An 18,316-nucleotide genomic window follows, 5' to 3' on the forward strand; every position below is an offset into this window, starting at 1 on the left:
GACCACCCTGGACTACAAAAGACCCTGTCCCCAAAAAAAAGAATGGAAGAAGAAAAAAAAAAGAAAGAAAATGAGGTTAGCAAACAATCATAATTACTGATGTTTTTCTTTTCTTTTCAAGAGCCTCTCATTTGCTGTGTGGCCAAGCATGACTCCACCTCCTGAACGTGAACGTAATACACCAACACACCTGGTTTTTGAGGTCCTGGGGATGTATCCAAAGGCTCATGCACACAAGAAAAACACCCACTGAGCTATATCCCAGCACCATAATTACTGATTTTACAATTAAAAATACAATTTTAAGCCGGGGAGTGGCGGAGCACGCCTTTAATCCCAGCACTCAGATGGCAGCAGCAGCAGCAGGGCAGCCAAGGCTACACACAGAAACCTGTCTCAAAAAACCAGTAATAATAATAATATACACAATTTGAGTTTGACTCATTTTGTTACAAACTAACAGAAAAGCTATCGCTAACACAGTAAGTTCTTTTACTTGTACCCTTGACTCTCACAGCTCAACTGTAACACTCTGTACTGGATTATTTTCTAAGAGGCCATGGCTGTCTTCAAAAACACAAACAACCTTAATTATCTCTGCATCTCCCCAAAGCATAGAGAAATCCTTAGGTCACAACAAGCTTTATATAAAGTACATTACATTGTGAAGTACGACAAAAAAGGATATCATCTCTTTTACTTCTATACCTTTTTGGTTTTCGGGGCAGGGCTTCGCTGGAGCTTGCTCTGTAGACCAGGCTGGTCTCTGAACTCATAGATCCGCCTGCCTCTGCCTCCCAAGTGCTGGGATTAAAGGTGTGCACAACTACACGTGGCTTCTATGATACTTCCTAGTTTTCCCAAACACGCAACACATGCTTTCCTAGGTATGTAAGATACTTAACTCCATTAAGAATAACTATCAAAACAGAATTTAAAACGTGTAAAGAGAGAAGGGGCAGCAGAGCAAGCAAATCAGTTCTTTACCGATACAGAAAAGCCGGGAGATGAGAAACTCTTTGCAATCTGAGGTGTGCATGTGTGCTCCTGACTACAAGTGCAGCAGCGTTATGGTGTCCTTGTGGAAGTCAAAGGACGTCAGGTGCGTCTGCACCTTCCATGTTGACACAGGGTTTCCTGTTCACCACTGTGTAGCCAGGCTAGCTGGCCCACAAGCTTTGTGAATTCTTGTCCTCACTTCCCATGATGTCACAGGCGTTCAGTGATTACACAGCACTCTACTGTTTCCAGATGTATATGGGTTCTGGGGAATCCAGACTCGGGTCCTCACTGGTGCACAGCAAGCACTGTATCCACAGAGCTTTCTCCCCAGCCTCAGAAATACCTCTGCTCTCAACTGTAGAACTGCACGGGCTTTGCCAGAATGGAACCTGAATTCTGTTTGATTTTTAGTGATGAGAAGCATGATGTTTTCTCTAGCTAAAATCTGAAAATTTAAATGTTTTGTTCCATGTACTGAGATGCACACCTGTAATTTCAACACCTGGGAGATACAGGCAGGAGGATCACCATCTCCAAAAAATAAACTGTTTCAAAATGTTTTCAGAGACAAACTTGAAAGAGGAAAAAGAGCGTCTTCCAAACGGAGCTTACTTCAAAACATTTTCGGTATTTCTGAAATTTACTAAAAGCAGCAGTGTATTCCGATCCAGGTAACTAAAGCAAAGAGAAGAGCTGTGTCTCTCGGCACTCCGATGATGCAGCTCCGGTGGGAGAATGCTCACCAAGCATGGCTGCGACCCTGGGTTCCTACAGTGTTACTGCAAACACTAACCAGGGGTGGTGGTGCACACCTACCCTAGGACGGTCTTAGCACTTAGGATAGACACAGAAGGAACACAAGTTCAAGGACATTCTTGGCTACAGAGTGAGTTTAAGGCCAGCCTGGGCTACATGAGACCCTCTGAGATGGTTATGCATTGTCAACTTGATGAGATTTAGAATCACTGGAAACAAATCTCTGGGCATGCCTATAAGGAACTATCTAGAATAAGTCAAATGAAGTGGGAAGAAAAACCTAAATGTGGATGGTATCTACCATTCCACGGGCTGCAATCCTGGACCGAATTAAAAGAAAGCAAGTTAAACAGAAGTATTCATAGCTCTCTGCTTCCTGACTGTGGACACATCAGCTGCCTCCTGCTTCTGCTAGCCTACTGTTTGCCATGATAGCCTATGCTCCCTGGAACTATAGCCAAAACAAACCTTTCCTTCCTTAATTGCTCTGTCAGGTCTTTTGTTATAGCAACAAGATAAATAACTAAAATATCTTGTTTTAAAAAGGAAAAACGGGGAAATCTTCATCTAATGTTCGTGTGATCTAGACGGAGGTTATAGCTTAGCACTGAAATGTCCCCAAGCTCACTTGTTGAAGTCACAATCCATCAATGTTTAGAGGTGGCATCATTGGTAGGTTCTTCATTAGACCATGAAAGCTCTAAATTTCATCAATGGGTTTAATCCACAAATGAATTCAAAACTTAATGTTGCCGGGCGGTGGTGGCGCACGCCTTTAGTCCCAGCACTTGGGAGGCAGAGGCAGGCGGATCTCAGTGAGTTCGAGGCCAGCCTGGTCTCTAAAGCGAGTTCCAGGAAAGGCGCAAAACTACACAGAGAAACCCTGTCTCGAAAAACCAAAAAAAAAAAAAAAAAAAAAAACAAGACAAAAAAAAAACTTAATGTTGGGGCCACCGAGATGACTCAGTATGTAAAGGTGCTTACCCCCAAGCCTGATGACCTGAGTTTGATCCCCAAGACCAACATGGTGGAAACAGAAGTGACTCCTTTGACCTCTACACATATGGCAAACACTTGCCCTCACCTCACACAAAATAAAAAAAACCGTAATTTAAAACACATAACGGACTATTGGGAAATGACAAAGTTTTAGGAGGTGGTGCCTAGTTGAAGGAAGCAGGAGGACAAAGCGTGTAGACTTGAAGGTCTACGGAGTCCTAAGGTCCTGTCTTTGCTTCTTCCTGTTTCCCAGTGACTGACATGAGCAGCTTTGTTCCACAACTACTCCCTAGCATGACATTCTGCCGCATCAATCTGAGGACCACAGAGCTCTATGATCATGCACTGAGAACTCTGAAATCATGAACCCAAATAAATCTGGACTCTTGGTCTATCTCAAGTATTTGTCACAGTGATGGTATAAAACTGACTTAGGAAAAAGGGATTTGCTTTTTAATTAAACTATAGAGAGCAGCTACATACATTTCCCAGGACAATTCTATAGGTAAATGACCCTGTCTCAAAAAAATTAAAAAACTACTAAGTAAATCGATAGTTTAAAAAATAAGCCTCCCTGGGCTATACAGAGGTTTTAAATCTAGCCTAGACAACTTTGAAAGTCTGTCTCAAACTACAAAGAAAATATCTGGGGCCGGGCAGTGGTGGTGCATGCCTTTAATCCCAGAACTCATGAGGCAGAGGCAGGTAGATCTCTGTGAGTTCGAGGCCAGCCTGGTCTACAGAGCTGAACTGGACAGCCAGGGCTACACAGAGAAACCCTGTCTCGAAAAACTAGAGAAAGAATATATATATATTTGAGGTCGATGTTGGGGGATATAGCTCAGTTGTAGAGCATTTGCCTAGCATGTGTAAGGTCCTGAGTTCAAACCCAGCATCTGGGGCTGGAAAGGTGGCTCAGAGGTTAAGAGAATTGGTTGTTTTTCTAGAGGTCCTGAGTTCAATTCCCAGCAACCACATGGTGGCTCAAACCCAGCATCTAACCCTTCTCCCCCTAAAAAAATCTTCTATTCATAATAATCCTGGCAATACTAAATGTTAAGAGGCAATAATTTATCATTTCATTTTTTGTTCTGCATTCTAGGAGCTGGGAAGGGTTAGGACCTGTTGCTTTAAAACAGTAACAAGTTATCTTGTTTTGATCGCTAAGACAACCGAATTCTGACCCCATGGATGCTAGAGTACATTGCTCACCATTCTTCCTGCTAACTGCAGAAAGAAAGAGTAAGGGAGGATAAGGAGGACTCTTTACAAGGAGAGAATAAAGCACTTACACTTCAAGGACTTTCTAGGCACAGATGCCAGGTGCTACCCACTGAAATCCAGGCTTGGACTAAGCTCCACATTCTCAAAGGGCCATCTCATCCGAAGCCTGGGGCTCAGAGTCAGCAGGAGGAAGCTGCAGCTCCCACTAGCAGCACATTTCAAAGAGACTGCAACAAGAGAACATGTTCCATTTAAGGTCTAATTCAATCTCCCTCTTCACAAAGCAGCAACAGCAAGCAGCACAGACCTTCCCCTCAGTCTTTTCTTTCCAAGGATATTTCCATGTCTCTGTGATGAATATGGGGGCAGGCTACAGCCCAGCAATCCTTTCACTAGCATGCCCCAAGTCCTTCACTATACTGCAGCACAACAGATCTGCAGAGTACTTGCCTCTTTTCTTCTTTAACGATGCACTGTTATTGCAGGACTCACTGGTATACCAACAGCTCTAAAACTGCCAAGTCAACCAAAATCACTCAGCAGGCCTCAACAATGCAAGCACACACCCAAACAGAAGCCAAAGGAGTCATTAGCTGCCAAGATTTAGACTCAAATCAGGGCTGCTAATTAATCCTGCACAAAAACAACTTAAACAGAATTACTTGAAATCCTTCAGAGAATCCAAGAGCTTTGATGAACAGAAAATGAGTTTCTGGAAATAAGATATTCAATGAGACATGAAAAGTAACATAAAAGTGTCTGGTTGCTGCATTTTAAAGGAAAACCAATCAATGGATGATAGATTTATTAAATGAGAGTTGCTAGGGAATATAGGGCAGAGAGTCTAATCTCAACTTCCTATAGTTATTAAGTTCAACAGAGCTGGGGCTAGAGAGAAGGCTCAACAGTTAAGAACTTGCTGCTCTTCAGAGAATGTCATGGTAGAAGAAACCATTTATTTAAAGCATAGTCCAGGTAAGAGGGCTTCCTCAAAGCCAAAATAAAGAAAACCTATTTACTTTCATTCCTGCCAACCTAAGTAAATTTATAACAACTCAATAGATGAAATTTTAAATTTTTATCACATTTTTATTTATTGTATTTGTGTGTGTTTACACGCCCGTGTGCAATGACACATGAGTAGAGAGCAGAGGTCAACTTGTGGGAATCAGTTTCTCCTTCCTTTAGGTTAGGTTTCAGGGACTGAACTCAGGTCATCAGCCTTGACAGCAGGCACATCTCATTATTAGCAGGAAGGGTTTTTTGGTTTGTTTTTGAGACAGAATTCCATTGTAGCCCCCAGTATCTAGAACTCACAACAAAGCCAAGGATGACTTTGAACTCCTTCCAAAACTTCTTGCCTCCATCTACCCAGTGCTGTTACTACAGACATGCACCACTAAACCTGGTTTTATGCATTGCTGGGATCTGAACCCAGGGCTTCTTTGTGCATGCTAGGCAAGCACTCCACAACTGAGATACACCTTCTGCTCAACTGATAAAAGTTTATTATGTGTATTAACCATAATAACAAAATTGAGAGTCAAATATTTTAAACTCATAAAAAATAATGTGAGGCCAGGCAATGATGGCACACCTTTAATCCCAGCACTCGTTAGGCATAGACAGGTAGATTTCTATTTTCGAGGCCATCCTGGTCTACAGAGTGAGTTCCAGGACAGCCAGAACTACATGGAGAAATTCAGTCTTGAAAAACCAAAAATAAATAGATAAAAATGTCCTAAAAATGTGAGATTCGATATTAGAGTACTATTTATGAAATCAGTGTTTAAAAAGATCTGGGCCCTGGGCGGTGGTGGTGCATGCCTTTAATCCCAGCACTCGGGAGGCAGAGGCAGACGAATCTCTGTGAGTTCAAGGCCAGCCTGGTCTACAGAGTGAGTTCCAGGACAGGCTCCAAAAGCTACAGAGAAATCCTGTCTCAAAAAAACAAACAAACAAACAAACAAACAAAAAAAAAAGATCTAGGTCCTGACTGGTAGGGCCTTTACTTCTATCACTCAGGAGGCAGAGGCAGGCAGATCTCTATGAGTTCAAGGCCAGCCTTGTCTAACATAGCCAGGTCCAGGCCAGAAGAAGTTACATAGTGAGATTTTTGTCTCAAAATAAATACATAAATAAGGCTCTGAATTTTCAAAAACTGTGTGTTTTCAAGTTCACTCACATATTCTCTTGTTTGGGGATGACTGTTAAACGTCGTTACACTATTGGTGAGACAGAAAAGTACAGGGAAGAATGCACACACTGAGAACAAAGAACCGTGCTATACGATCAGGGAAGAAAAAGAAGTAAAAACAAACAGAATATAAATTCTGCTACCAGAAAATCTCACCAAAAGAAAAAGAAAGAAAAATTAGTATTTTCGAAAAGTACTGCCACTACAAAACTGCCCCTTTTAACAGAAATGTGAATTTCTCATAAAGAGAAAGGAAGTTGTTCTCTCTGTGGTTTCATCTGCACAACCATTAAGCACTGGTGACTGTCCAGCATTGTGGTGCAAGCTGTGGGATAAGAGAGTCTGAGTAATGATGCACCGAAACTTCCTATACCTTCTTATTAAGCACAATAGAACCTAAAATTCTAAAAATCTAAGAGTTGTCTGAAGCATTGGGCAGGGTGTTGTTTTTGTCTTTCCAAAAGAGTGAAGGCATCCAACTAAGGAATCTGAAGATTACTGGACAAATGAGACATCTCAAGAAAAAGACGAATCATCCAGAAAAAATGACCCAAGAAAAAGAGTAAGTTGGCCTATTGGTACATCACCCATGTGACTTAGCAACTCTACTTCTGAACATATTTCCCAAAAGAAATGCAAGCAGGGTGTCATGTTTAAGCTCTGAGAACACTATGCTAGGTGAGAAAAGTCAGCAACACCACAGAATTGTTGGTTCCAGAGAGCAATTGGTTTCAAAGACAACAGAATGCTGTGGGGAAAGGGGAACAAGGGCTGGTTGTGTTTTAATGAGTACATCTTAGTTTTTATAGGAAAAATTCTAGAGATTTATGGTAGTAACAGTTACACAATGTCAGTGTACTTAAAAATGGCTAAAAGATGGGCTGCAGAGATAGCTCAGCAGTTAGGAGTGCTCGCTGCTCTTCAAAGGACCCAAGTTGGATTCCTAGCACCACACTGGGCAGCAGCTTACAACTGCATATAATTCCAGCTCCAGGGAGCCAATGCCCTCTCTGGCCTTTGCAGGTGCCCACATACAAACATATAATTTTTTTTTTCAAGCTAGCCAAAAGCTTGTAATCTAGCAAAGGTGGGATTGAGGAAGAGCATGAACTCAAAGGCAGTCTTTGCTTCACAGTAGGATTTTTGTCTCAAAGCAGAACAACAAAAATGACTAAAATGGTAAATTTTGTTTCGAATTTTTTCTCACAATAAAAAATATCCACAATAGCTAGGCACAGTGGCACATGCCTTTCATCTCAGCACTTGGTAGGCAAAGACAGAAGGATCTCTGTAAATTTGGGTCAACCTGGTCTACATAGCAACTTCCAGATCAACCAGATCTACATAGTGAGAGATTCTGTCTCCAAAGAAAGGAACTGGAGCCAGGGATGGCTCAGTGGTTAAGATCGAATCCTCCTGCTCTTATGGAAGACCACATTCAGTTCCTAGCAACCATATCTGGTGCTCACAATCAGCTGTCATTCAGCCTCAGGGAATCGAACTCCATCTTCCAGCATCTGTAGGCACCTGCACTCACATGCACAACTCATATACAGAAACACACACAAATAATAAAAATAAAATATATATTTTTTGAGTCAAGGTCTCTCTATGTAGCCTTTGCTGTCCTGGAATGTGTAGATCAGGCTAATCTCACATTCATAGAGCTCTGCCTGCCTCTGCCTTCTGAGTGCTAGGATTAAAGGCATTCACTACCTTTATTTGGCATAAATAAGTATTTAAAAATCCACAAAAGCTGGCCAGCAAGACGGTTCATTGGTAAAAGCACTTGCCTGACCAGCTGAGTTCTACCTCTCAATCTCATTGAAGGCAAAAGCAGACTCCCAGATGTGTGCAAACCTATTTTTTGAGTACCCATACACGGTAATATTTTTTTTAAAAGATTTATTTATTTATTATGTATACAGTGTTATGTCTGCAGGCCAGAAGAGGGCACCCGATCTCATTACAGATGGTTCTGAGCCACCATGTGGTTGCTAGGAATTGAACTCAGGACCTCTGGAAGAGCAGTCAGTGCTCTTAACCTCTGAGCCATCTCTCCAGCCCCCACGGTAATATTTTTAAACCCATAAAATATACTTTTCATTTTCCCCATAAACACTAATACAATAAAAGCTGAATAAATACTTGGAAAAGTCTTGAAAAATCTATATTGTAATTAGAAAATGTAGCAGTGCCCTGATGATTTTATGTATCAAACTATCAACTGGTCCAAGACCAGGTGGGCCAGAAATAAATAAATCCAAGTAAGAATGAATAGCACCAGTAAATAGACAACCATGCCCACAAAAACACCATCACAAATTCACAGTCTACCCTGTCCAATTAATGGAATGGATTCATTTAAACTTTCATTTCACTTTAATTAAATAGCCATGCCTGGCTAATGGCTTCCTTATGGAATGATGCAAGCACATTAATGAAATCTTAGCCTTTCCTCTTTGTTTACTTACATACTCAGTTTCCACCAATGAGAAGCATATAATATTCATTCCTATATTCATTAAGCTAACTGACCCTCAGAAATTATATAGAAACATTCTTTATTTTCTAAAAAGTCTTCCTTTCAAAATCAAGTTATGTTTTAAAGGCCACTTAACTAGAAGATATAAACATAAGCACAAAAATAAATAAGTAAAAGAGAAACTAAATTAGTAACTACAACTGCTAGAACAAACCAAAAGTCTAGGTATTAGAACTAAGCGGAAGAATCAAGGAATTCCAGGTGGCTCCCTTTGTGTGGCTGTGAAGAAGCCATCATCCATGCTGGGTGAAGACTTTCAGGGACAGCTGCTTTGAGGTCAGCCATAGCTCTACAAAGAAATCAAGGCAGAGGAGGCCTAAGTACTCAGTCACATATTTACTAAGTGGTGACACTGGGCCAAGAATTTAGATCACCTGTCTCTGATCTGGTACCTGCTCAGTATGATGAGAAGAATCTTGGAGGAAACACGGTGGGCTAGCAAAGGAAATGAACCATCCAGTGATGTGGTGATGTATTTGTAATCTAAGAAATAAAGCTTGCCTGAGGATCAGAGGACACAGCCAGTCACTAGATTAAACATAGAGGTCAGGCAATGGTGGCACACACCTTTAACCCTAGCACTCAGGAGGCAGAGATCCATCTGTATCTCTGTGAGTTCAAGGCCACACTGGAATACATGAGATTGATTCAGTCTAGGAAAGAAACAGAACCAGGCAGTGGAGGCACACACCTTTAATCCCAGTGTTTGGGAAGCACACATGCCTAATCCTAGCAGTAGGAATGTTGAGATAGGAAGTGAAATGGCTGGGCCGAGAAAGGCATATAAATCGTGAGGAGACAGGAACTAGAGAGTCTTTGAGCTGAGGACTCAGAGGCATTCAGTCTGAGGATTTGTGGAGGCAGGATAGGCTGAGGAGTTAGTGAGGTGAGAAGTGGCTGTGGCTTGTTTCCTCTGATTTTTCAGCATTTACCTCAATATCTGACTCTGGGTTTTATTACAAGACCATTTAGGATTGGTGCAACACAGTGACCTAAAGTAAGAGATCCTGAAAAAGACTGTGTGTGACTGTGCAGGTGACAAGCACAGGTGCTGCACCATGTGAGCAGAAAGACCGTGTGTGACTGTGCAGGTGACAAGCACAGGTACTGCACCATGTGAGAGAAAGACTGTGTGTGACTGTGCACAAGCACAGATGCTGCACCATGTGAGCACAAAGACTGTGTGTGACTGTGCAGGTGACAAGCACAGGTGCTGCACCATGTGAGCACAAAGACTGTGTGTGACTGTGCAGGTGACAAGCACAGGTGCTGCACCATGTGAGCACAAAGACTGTGTGTGACTGTGCAGGTGACAAGCACAGGTGCTGCACCATGTGAGCAGAAAGACTGTGTGTGACTGTGCAGGTGACAAGCACAGGTGCTGCACCATGTGAGAGAAAGACTGTGTGTGACTGTGCAGGTGACAAGCACAGGTGCTGCACCATGTGAGCACAAAGACTGTGTGTGACTGTGCACAAGCACAGGTGCTGCACCATGTGAGCAGAAAGACTTGCTTCTTACTATTTTGCCTCCTAAATAAAGTTCCAGAAGGGAAAAGCACTAGGAAAGCAAGCAGAAGCTGACAGCCATGGTCCATAGCCTTTCTGACATGCTATATAAGGAAATATTCATTGACATGTGACAAATCACATACAAAAATACCAGCTAAGTTCATTAAAGCATGACTTTATCTCATCTTATTTGTTTTTTTTTTAAATGTTTTTCACCATGTCTTTTCAGTTTCCAGATAAACTACAGTACCTACCTACTTTTCTCTGGGTTTTGTTTTGTTTTGTTTGTTTGTTTGTTTTGGTTTTGGTTTTTTTGAGACAGAACTTCTCTGTGTAGCCCTGGCTGTCAGAACTCTCCTGAACTCAGAGATCTGCCTGCCTCCACCTCCCAAGTGATTAAAAGGTGTGAGCTGCCACCATGGCCCTGTTGTCTCTGGCATTTTTAAGATAGGGTCTCTTGCCTAGGCCGGCCTCAAACTCAGTCTGAGCTGTCTTCTTGTCCCCCACCCCCAAGTAGTTAGCAGGATAGGCATGGCCCACCACTCGTAGTTTATGCAGAGCTGTGGGTCACATCCATGGCTTCGTGCATGCTAGACAAGCACTACTAACTGGGCCGTACCCCGAGCCCTGAACTATAACTTCCAAACTAACTTCGAGCCCAGAGTATCTCTGTAAAAGAACCAACTTAAAACAACTAAGCGGCCTAACTACTAGCCCTAGAAGACAGTCTTTGTTCCTCAGAGCTTTCTAAGGTGTCTACTAATTTTGTATACACACTGGAGGTGGCCAAAGGAAACTACTAAGTACTCAGAACATACATGCTGCTATCACATAAGGATTCCTTAAGATCTGATTCAAAATCACTTAGTTTCTTTTAAAACACTTCAGAGTTGTCAGTGATATCTGCTTACCAGAGTATGTAACTATGGCTGAAGCCTTCCAAGAACTTTGGTGAAAATGGTCTACAGAGTAATGAATAAAAGTTCTTCAGAAGCCCGGGGGCGGTGGCGCACGCCTTTAATCCCAGCACTTGGGAGGCAGAGCCAGGCGGATCTCTGAGTTCGAGGCCAGCCTGATCTATAGAGCGAGATCCGGGACAGGCACCAAAACTACACGGAGAAACCCTGTTCTGAAAAAAACAAAAAAAGAAAAGAAAAGTTCTCCAGAAACACCTGTTTTAGCTGGACTTGCTATAACAACCTGTAATCCCAGCACTTGTCCAACAGAGGCAGGGGTTGAAGAGGTTTCAAAGCCATCCTGGGCTACCAAGAGACACCCTCTAAAAAAGAAGGCAAAACTCCACACAGACAAGGAAATCGGAAACAGATAACACCAAAACTGTGGAAACTCTTTTTGTTGGAGGAGGGGTTTTTTCAAGACAGGGTTTCTCTGTGTAGTCCTAGCTGTCCTGAACTCACTCTGTAGATCAGGCTGGCCTCGGACTCATAGAAACAGAAATCAGCCTGCCTCTGCCAGGATTAACTATGGTGTCCAACATATAAACTATCTTAATGAACAGACCTGAAAAAGCTGGACTCTGCCTGGGGACAGGATGAGCTCAGATGGGGAGTGTCAAAAACAAATCCTAAGGCTCAGAATTATAAATACCAGGTACAACTAAAGGTAGATACCCAGCTCTGTATAAGCAGCAGGCAGACCCCTAGATTTTCTCCTTGACTCTGAGCAACTGGACTATTATCCTCCCATCCTAAAAGAGGTTTACTCTGTGATTTAACTCTGGCAAGACTCATAAGGACAGGACTCTCATCTGAAAATACAGTATGAAATGAAAACCCCGAGTTCCACCACCTGCTCTCATTCCCCCACCGAGCAGTTGGGGCACTGGTAGCCTAGCTTATATCCCCAGGCAGAAAACTAGAGGACTCTGCTCAAAGTATAAGTGGCCCAAGAAAAAAATGAGCAACATGAAGACAGCAAGCGATGTCACGGGCAGCAGTCCATCCTGAAGCTGAGACACAAGGAACTCAAGTTCAAGACTAGCCTAGGTCACATAGTAGTAAGACCTAGGCCAATCTGGACTATGTAGCAAGATCCTGTCCCAACTACCATCTCCCCACTTCCCTGTTTTCCCTACAAGCAGGTAGGGAAAAATTAAGACAAAAGTACAGTAGTACATTATAATTCTAATAGGAGACAGAGACAGGAGGATCAAGAATTCAAAGACAGCCTGGGCTACAGAGTGAAACTCTCCCCATCCCCTTTAAAAAAGGAAGAAAAAAAAAAAAAAGCTAAGAAACAATTCCTCAGTCAAGGAAGTACTTATCTTTAAAAAAATAAGGCTCTGAGTTTGAACCCTAGAACCCACAATAAAAATAAATAAAAATAGGGGCTGGAGAGATGGCTCAGAGGTTAAGAGCACTGACTGCTCTTCCAGAGGTCCTGAGTTCAATTCCCAGCAACCACATGGTGGCTCACAACCATCCGTAATGAGATCTGGTGCCCTCTTCTGGCCTGCAGTCATATATGCTGTATATGTAATAAATAAATCTTTTAAATAAATAAATCTTTTAAATAAATAAATCTTTTAAATTAATTAATTAATTAATTAATTTAAAAAAAAAAGCCAGGCACCAGTTTGTAATTCCAGCACAGGGAGGTAGGTAGCGGTCAGCTAGCCAATCAGTCTAGCTCCAGTTGGTGAGTTTGATGCCAATGAGACTTTCAAAGGAGATGGACATTGGTTCCTGAAATGACACCCAAGGTTGTCCTCTGGCCTCCATTTGCATGCACTCACATGCACACATAAATATGCACACAAAAGAGAAATGGAAGGATAATAAAAGAGGATTAAAGGTACTCCTCTCAATTATCCATCAATTGAAGGACTAATCCAAGAAAATGTTAGGAAATCTAGGAATCAGTAAACTGAACACACACCCACACACAAAAAAAAAGGTGTAGGAAATTCCCTAGGACAGTGTTAAAGAGGAATCCCAAGACAGTAATGAGGCAACAGAACCAAGAGAGGTTCGGTAAACGAAAGTCCTCAGAAAGAAAAGAAACAAAAGCCCCTTATCTGTGTTAAAGATTCTATAAGCTTGAATGGTTGATTAGAACGCCCCATCATAGAAAGTTACAATGTTGCAGATACAGAACCAAATTATCTTGGGCTATTTTTAGCCCCCTCACTAGCATTCATTGCCCTCAGACCTTTATGGTGTATTCTTAGCAGACCGCTAACTTCTACCAATCCAAAGGCTAAAAATGTCATCAAATAGTACCTAAAACCTATTTTAGAGGCAATTGTGGTGGCACATGCCTTTAATTCCATCATTAGGAAGGCAAAGGCACGCAGATCTCCATGAGTTCAGGGCCAGCTGATGTACCTAGCAAGTTCCCAGCCAGCCAAAGCTACACAGCAAGACTTTGTCTCAAAACAAAACTACAAAAACCCCTACAAAAAAAAAAAAAACAAAAAACAAAACTACAGCAGTTTCCCTGTTTCTTTCCTATGATCTGTTCATCCAATGCTCCACCAATGTATTCTAATGTATTCTGTAAATTCTTTGATTTGATTTTCCTTGTGCTTTTTATCTCTCTCTCTCTCTCTCTCTCTCTCTCTCTCTCTCTCTCTCTCTTTCTCTCTCTCTCTCTCTCTGTGTGTGTGTGTGTGTGTGTGTGTTTTAAGTATGCACACAGAAGGGAGCATCAGATCCCTTGGAGCTTGAGTACAGCCATTTGTGAGTTGCTGGGAGGTGAACACTGATCCCTAGAACAGTAAGCACTCTTAACCATTATCTGAGCCATTATCTGCAGCCCCACTTCCCTGTTCTAGTTAATGCAATCTCATGTAACCACTTCCATAGTAGAACACATTTCAGGACACCCTGAATTCATGTTTGTGGACCACGATCGTTCATATTTGACTCAAGAATAAACTCACTATTGAGGTGAGGACTATTTGGGGTTGACAGGTCTTAGGGCTACAAGCTTTCTTCAGCCAACAAGGAAAACAGATCAATATGAACATATAAGGTGGACAGTTTATACTATGGACATTTGGGAACACATGACTTAGATATCTAGAAAACAAAACAAATGTTTAAAAAAAAAGATATTGTTCACCAAGCACAAAAAAATTTTTTTTTTTTTTTTTTTTTTTTTTTTTTTTTTTTTTTTAAAGATTTATTTATTTATTATGTATACAGCATGTGCCCTCTTCTGGCCTGCAGATCTCATTACAGATGGTTGTGAGCCACCATGTGGTTGCTGGGAATTGAACTCAGGACCTCTGGAAGAGCAGTCAGTGCTCTTAACCTCTGAGCCATCCCTCCAGCCCACAAAAAAATTTTTAAAGTAAAACTTTTAAGTTTTGATAAAAGTTGAAATTACTTAAGATTTCAAAATAATAAAAACATGGGGTTCCTTGAAATTCTTGATCCAGGAAACAGTAAATAATGGACTGTGCTCAGAGAAGACTGTCTGAGTAAGTGATTTGGGGTTGGGGCTTTTTGGTGATGACAAGATCCAGGGTACAGCTATGTGAGCTGAAGAACAGAAAGGCATCAAGAGGCTCAAGTGTCAGGTGAACTGTCCGTTTAAACGCTCAGGTTGGGCAACTGAGATGCTTAAGCTGTGAGGACACGTGCTGCCAAGCCTGACAACCCGAGGTAGATCTCTAGAACCCACAAGTCAGAAGGAGTAAACTGACTTCCACAAGTGTATCCACACACACACAATTCTCACGCTTTGTCTACTATCATATCTGCTCCAGTCGGCTGTCTTTTTTTCACCCCCCTTGAGACAGGGGGTCTCTCTACACAGCCCTGGCTGTCCTGGAACTCACTATGTAAACCGGGAGGACCTCAAACTCAAGAGAGCCACCTGCCTCTGCCTCCCGAGTGCTGGATTAAAGGCGTGCATCACTATGCCTGGCTATCAGTAGGCTATCTTGTATAGACATTTTCAATGTTCCCTGGCTTCTGGTTGGCTTGATCAAGAGGGAATCGCAGAAGAACAGAGTTAGAAAATTCATTCTTCCAGCACCCTCACTGCAAGGGACCTCAAGTTCTGTCACCAGAAACTCATCGTCCTCCTCAAAGAAACCAAGTAACTACTCATCTCTCTTATCCCTTCCAGCCTAAAAACAAGTTTCTTACAGTGTATATGTAATACTATTTCTTCTGGTACCATTAGACCTGCAACTTTATAAACAGTACTTAATAAACAGTACTTTATAAACAAACTCTGCTAGGGCATGGTAAAGGAAAGCAAGGCCTGTAATCCCAGCTACTTAAGAGGCTGAAGCAGGCAGATCCAAAGTTCAAGGCCAACTGGGCTACAGACAGTTCAAGGACAGCCCAGGGAACTTAACAAGTCTTTATATCAAAATAAAAAGTAAAAAGGCCAAGGATATAACTCAGAGATGAATAACATGCCTAATGTGTAAGGCCCTCGGTTCAATCACCAGTACCTCTAATTTAAAGAAAAAGATTTAAAAAAAAAAAAAAAGAAAGAAAGAAAGAAAACACCACACAGGAAAAGAAAACTCTGGTAATTATTTTGTCAAATGTGCCCTGTCTTCCTGTTGAGAATCCTTGATGACAATGCAAAGATGCAACAGAGAATAAAGGGGAGAGACAGGTGACCAGCTTAAGTGAACGCTAGCACAAGCTCTATGGTAAAGTTCTCATAGCTCTTGTAAGATATTACATTTAATCGTCACAGATTTGTTTGTTTTGTTTCCAATTACCAACATCCAGAAGTAGTTTGTCCATGGTAAGCACTCCAGTATTGATTTAAAACACAATTAGTAGGTTTATCGGGGGAAAGCTGACTAGTTTGGGTAGGTTATTTATACTTTAGAAAACTGTATGACAGCAGAACTAAAAACCAGATGAGCCCTGCCTGTACAGGGAGCCTCAATTTCATCTCTTTCCTTTTTTGGTTATAGGGTTTCTCTGTGTAATCCTGGCTGTCCTGGAACTCTCTATAGACCAGGCTGACCTTGAACTCAAGAGACCCTCCGGAGTACTGGGATTAAAAGCGTGTGCCACCACCTCTGGCAAAATCTCATTCTTTGTCTTTTCACTATGTAAACAAGGGCTTGGGTCTCACATTTACATGCAATGACCAAAAGTTAAAGAGGCAAACGTTTTAAAAATTATGTACTTGCATCCTAGGGGCTTATTTAACAGGAAAGAGCACTGTTAAATACCAGTTACAAGTTAGAGAAGGCAGAGCATACAAAAATATGCTTATGAGTATGAAATGCAAAAATAACGGGAGGGGAGAGCTAGGGATGTAGGTTCAAATAGACTCCCAGCACCACACACAAAAAATAATAAAGGCTAGTGTTTAGTCAGTCAGTCTGTACGAGACTCCTCAGTTTCAAAGAATTTCACAGCTCATAGACTAAAACCTACACACAACAAAATCAGCAGCTATTACAAACTCATAAAAATAAAACCTAGCAAAGCTGGACAGTGGTGGCCCATGCCTTTAATCCCAGCACTTGGGAGGCACAAGTAGGCAGATCTCCAAGATCGAGGTCAGCGTGGTCTACAAAGTGAGTTTCCAGACAGCTAGGGCTACTCAGAGAAAAACCAAAATAAATACATAAAACAGCAAAATCAGGGGAGGGTGAAAATCAAGGGAGAAAATACAAAACATGAGTCAAAAAAATTAAATACATGATCTAAAAAAATGTAAATATGAGGAAATATAATAGATATAACACAAACACTCCACCACCCATTCACATAATTATATGGGCTAATTTAACCAGTTATGATACCCATCTCACAAACAGAAACCTACAGGTGGAGGAAATAGGTAAGAATTCAATATAAAACAAAAGAACTCCAAAGATTTCCTGAAACCATAATTAATTTTTCTTTATATTATTTTTGCACTCCAAAGTTAAGGGGGAATTCTTACGAATATGAATCTAGACACCTGAGGAATTTCGAGAATAACATGAGTGAAAATTGGCAAGGAACACTGAGGTGTAAGGCTGCCACTGGGAAGGGATTGCCAGATGCAACCCTTGGACATGGAAGGTGAATCAAAAGCATCCTTACGTGGAAGGTGGGGAAGCATTTGGGTCTGACTTTGGTTGAAGGAAGATAAAACAGAGAAGCACGGCCTAAAAAAGCAAAAGCGATGGTGGAACGTAAAGAGGGGCTAGAACCATGCCACCAGCGAGAGGTGCAGAATTACAAATCTGATTCTACGGGATAGCGTAAGGGCCAATTCGTGCTCATCAGTTGCCACTAGTTTCTGAAAGGCGGCACAGATGTGGCTGCTCAGCCCCACCCCAAAGCAGCAGCTCCTTCGGAAAGGGGCTCTCCCAAGGCCCACCGCCCCGCGGCGCAGAACCGGCCCCTTCCCGCCCCTCACCGAACGTTGCAGCTCCCCAAGCCAAAACGAGGCGCGCTCCTTTCCGCTGGGATCTGGGTCGTGGTAAAGCGCCTGCACTGCCTGGTACACGAGCTGCAATGTTGGCTTGGCTCCTTCCATGGTGGCGGCGGCGGCGGTGACAGCAACGACTCCGATACTTCCCCCGAGGCTGCCCTCTTACTCCCTCCTCTCACGCTTCCTCACTGTCTCGGCCACAGCCGCTCCCAGACTGGCGCCATCTCCTCCTTTCTGGCCGTTACCAGGGAAAGGGGAGTTCCTCGTGGAAGTTGCCCCCGCGGAAACAGCGGAAAGGTCGTTTCAGGTTCCTGGCTGCTTTTTGTCCTCGTTCTGCTAGAATCCTGACTCTGGAGTCCGGACGCGGGTTCCTGGTTCCTCACCTCCCGCCTTGCTTTCAGAGGCCTATCTCCGCATGACACAAACCACGCAGCGAACCTGAGCAGAGCTTACCAGACCGGAAGCAGCCGCCCGTATACTTGAGCACACTTCCGTCTTGTGCACTACAAACTGCCTCCTTCCCGGCACGCCTCCTCTTGTTTCCCGCCTCCTCCCGGAAGTGACCCTGCCGGACCAGGAGAACTGAAGGAATGGGCTACGAGGTACTTACCTAGGGCCTTAACGTCTTATCTTGAGCTTTCAGAACGGTTTGCGTCACGTCCCTGACCAAATCTTATCTCCTCGGCACTGAATCTAAAGTCCTCC

The 18,316-nt window shown here is 42.5% G+C and overlaps 1 protein-coding gene across 1 annotated transcript in view; it reads right to left on the reverse strand.

Moving 5' to 3' along the window:
- Tnpo3 (transportin 3) overlaps positions 1–18,098 on the reverse strand; it is an 83,964-nt gene extending 65,866 nt beyond the window's left edge. Inside the window, exon 1 of the mRNA XM_059257488.1 lies at positions 17,597–18,098. Coding sequence (XP_059113471.1) covers positions 17,597–17,716 — 120 coding nt within the window. The 5' untranslated portion in view covers positions 17,717–18,098. The remainder of the gene's footprint in view (positions 1–17,596) is intronic.
- Positions 18,099–18,316: the final 218 nt, after the last annotated feature.

Source organism: Peromyscus eremicus, chromosome 3 (genome assembly GCF_949786415.1).
Source record: "Peromyscus eremicus chromosome 3, PerEre_H2_v1, whole genome shotgun sequence".
NCBI lineage: Eukaryota > Metazoa > Chordata > Mammalia > Rodentia > Cricetidae > Peromyscus > Peromyscus eremicus.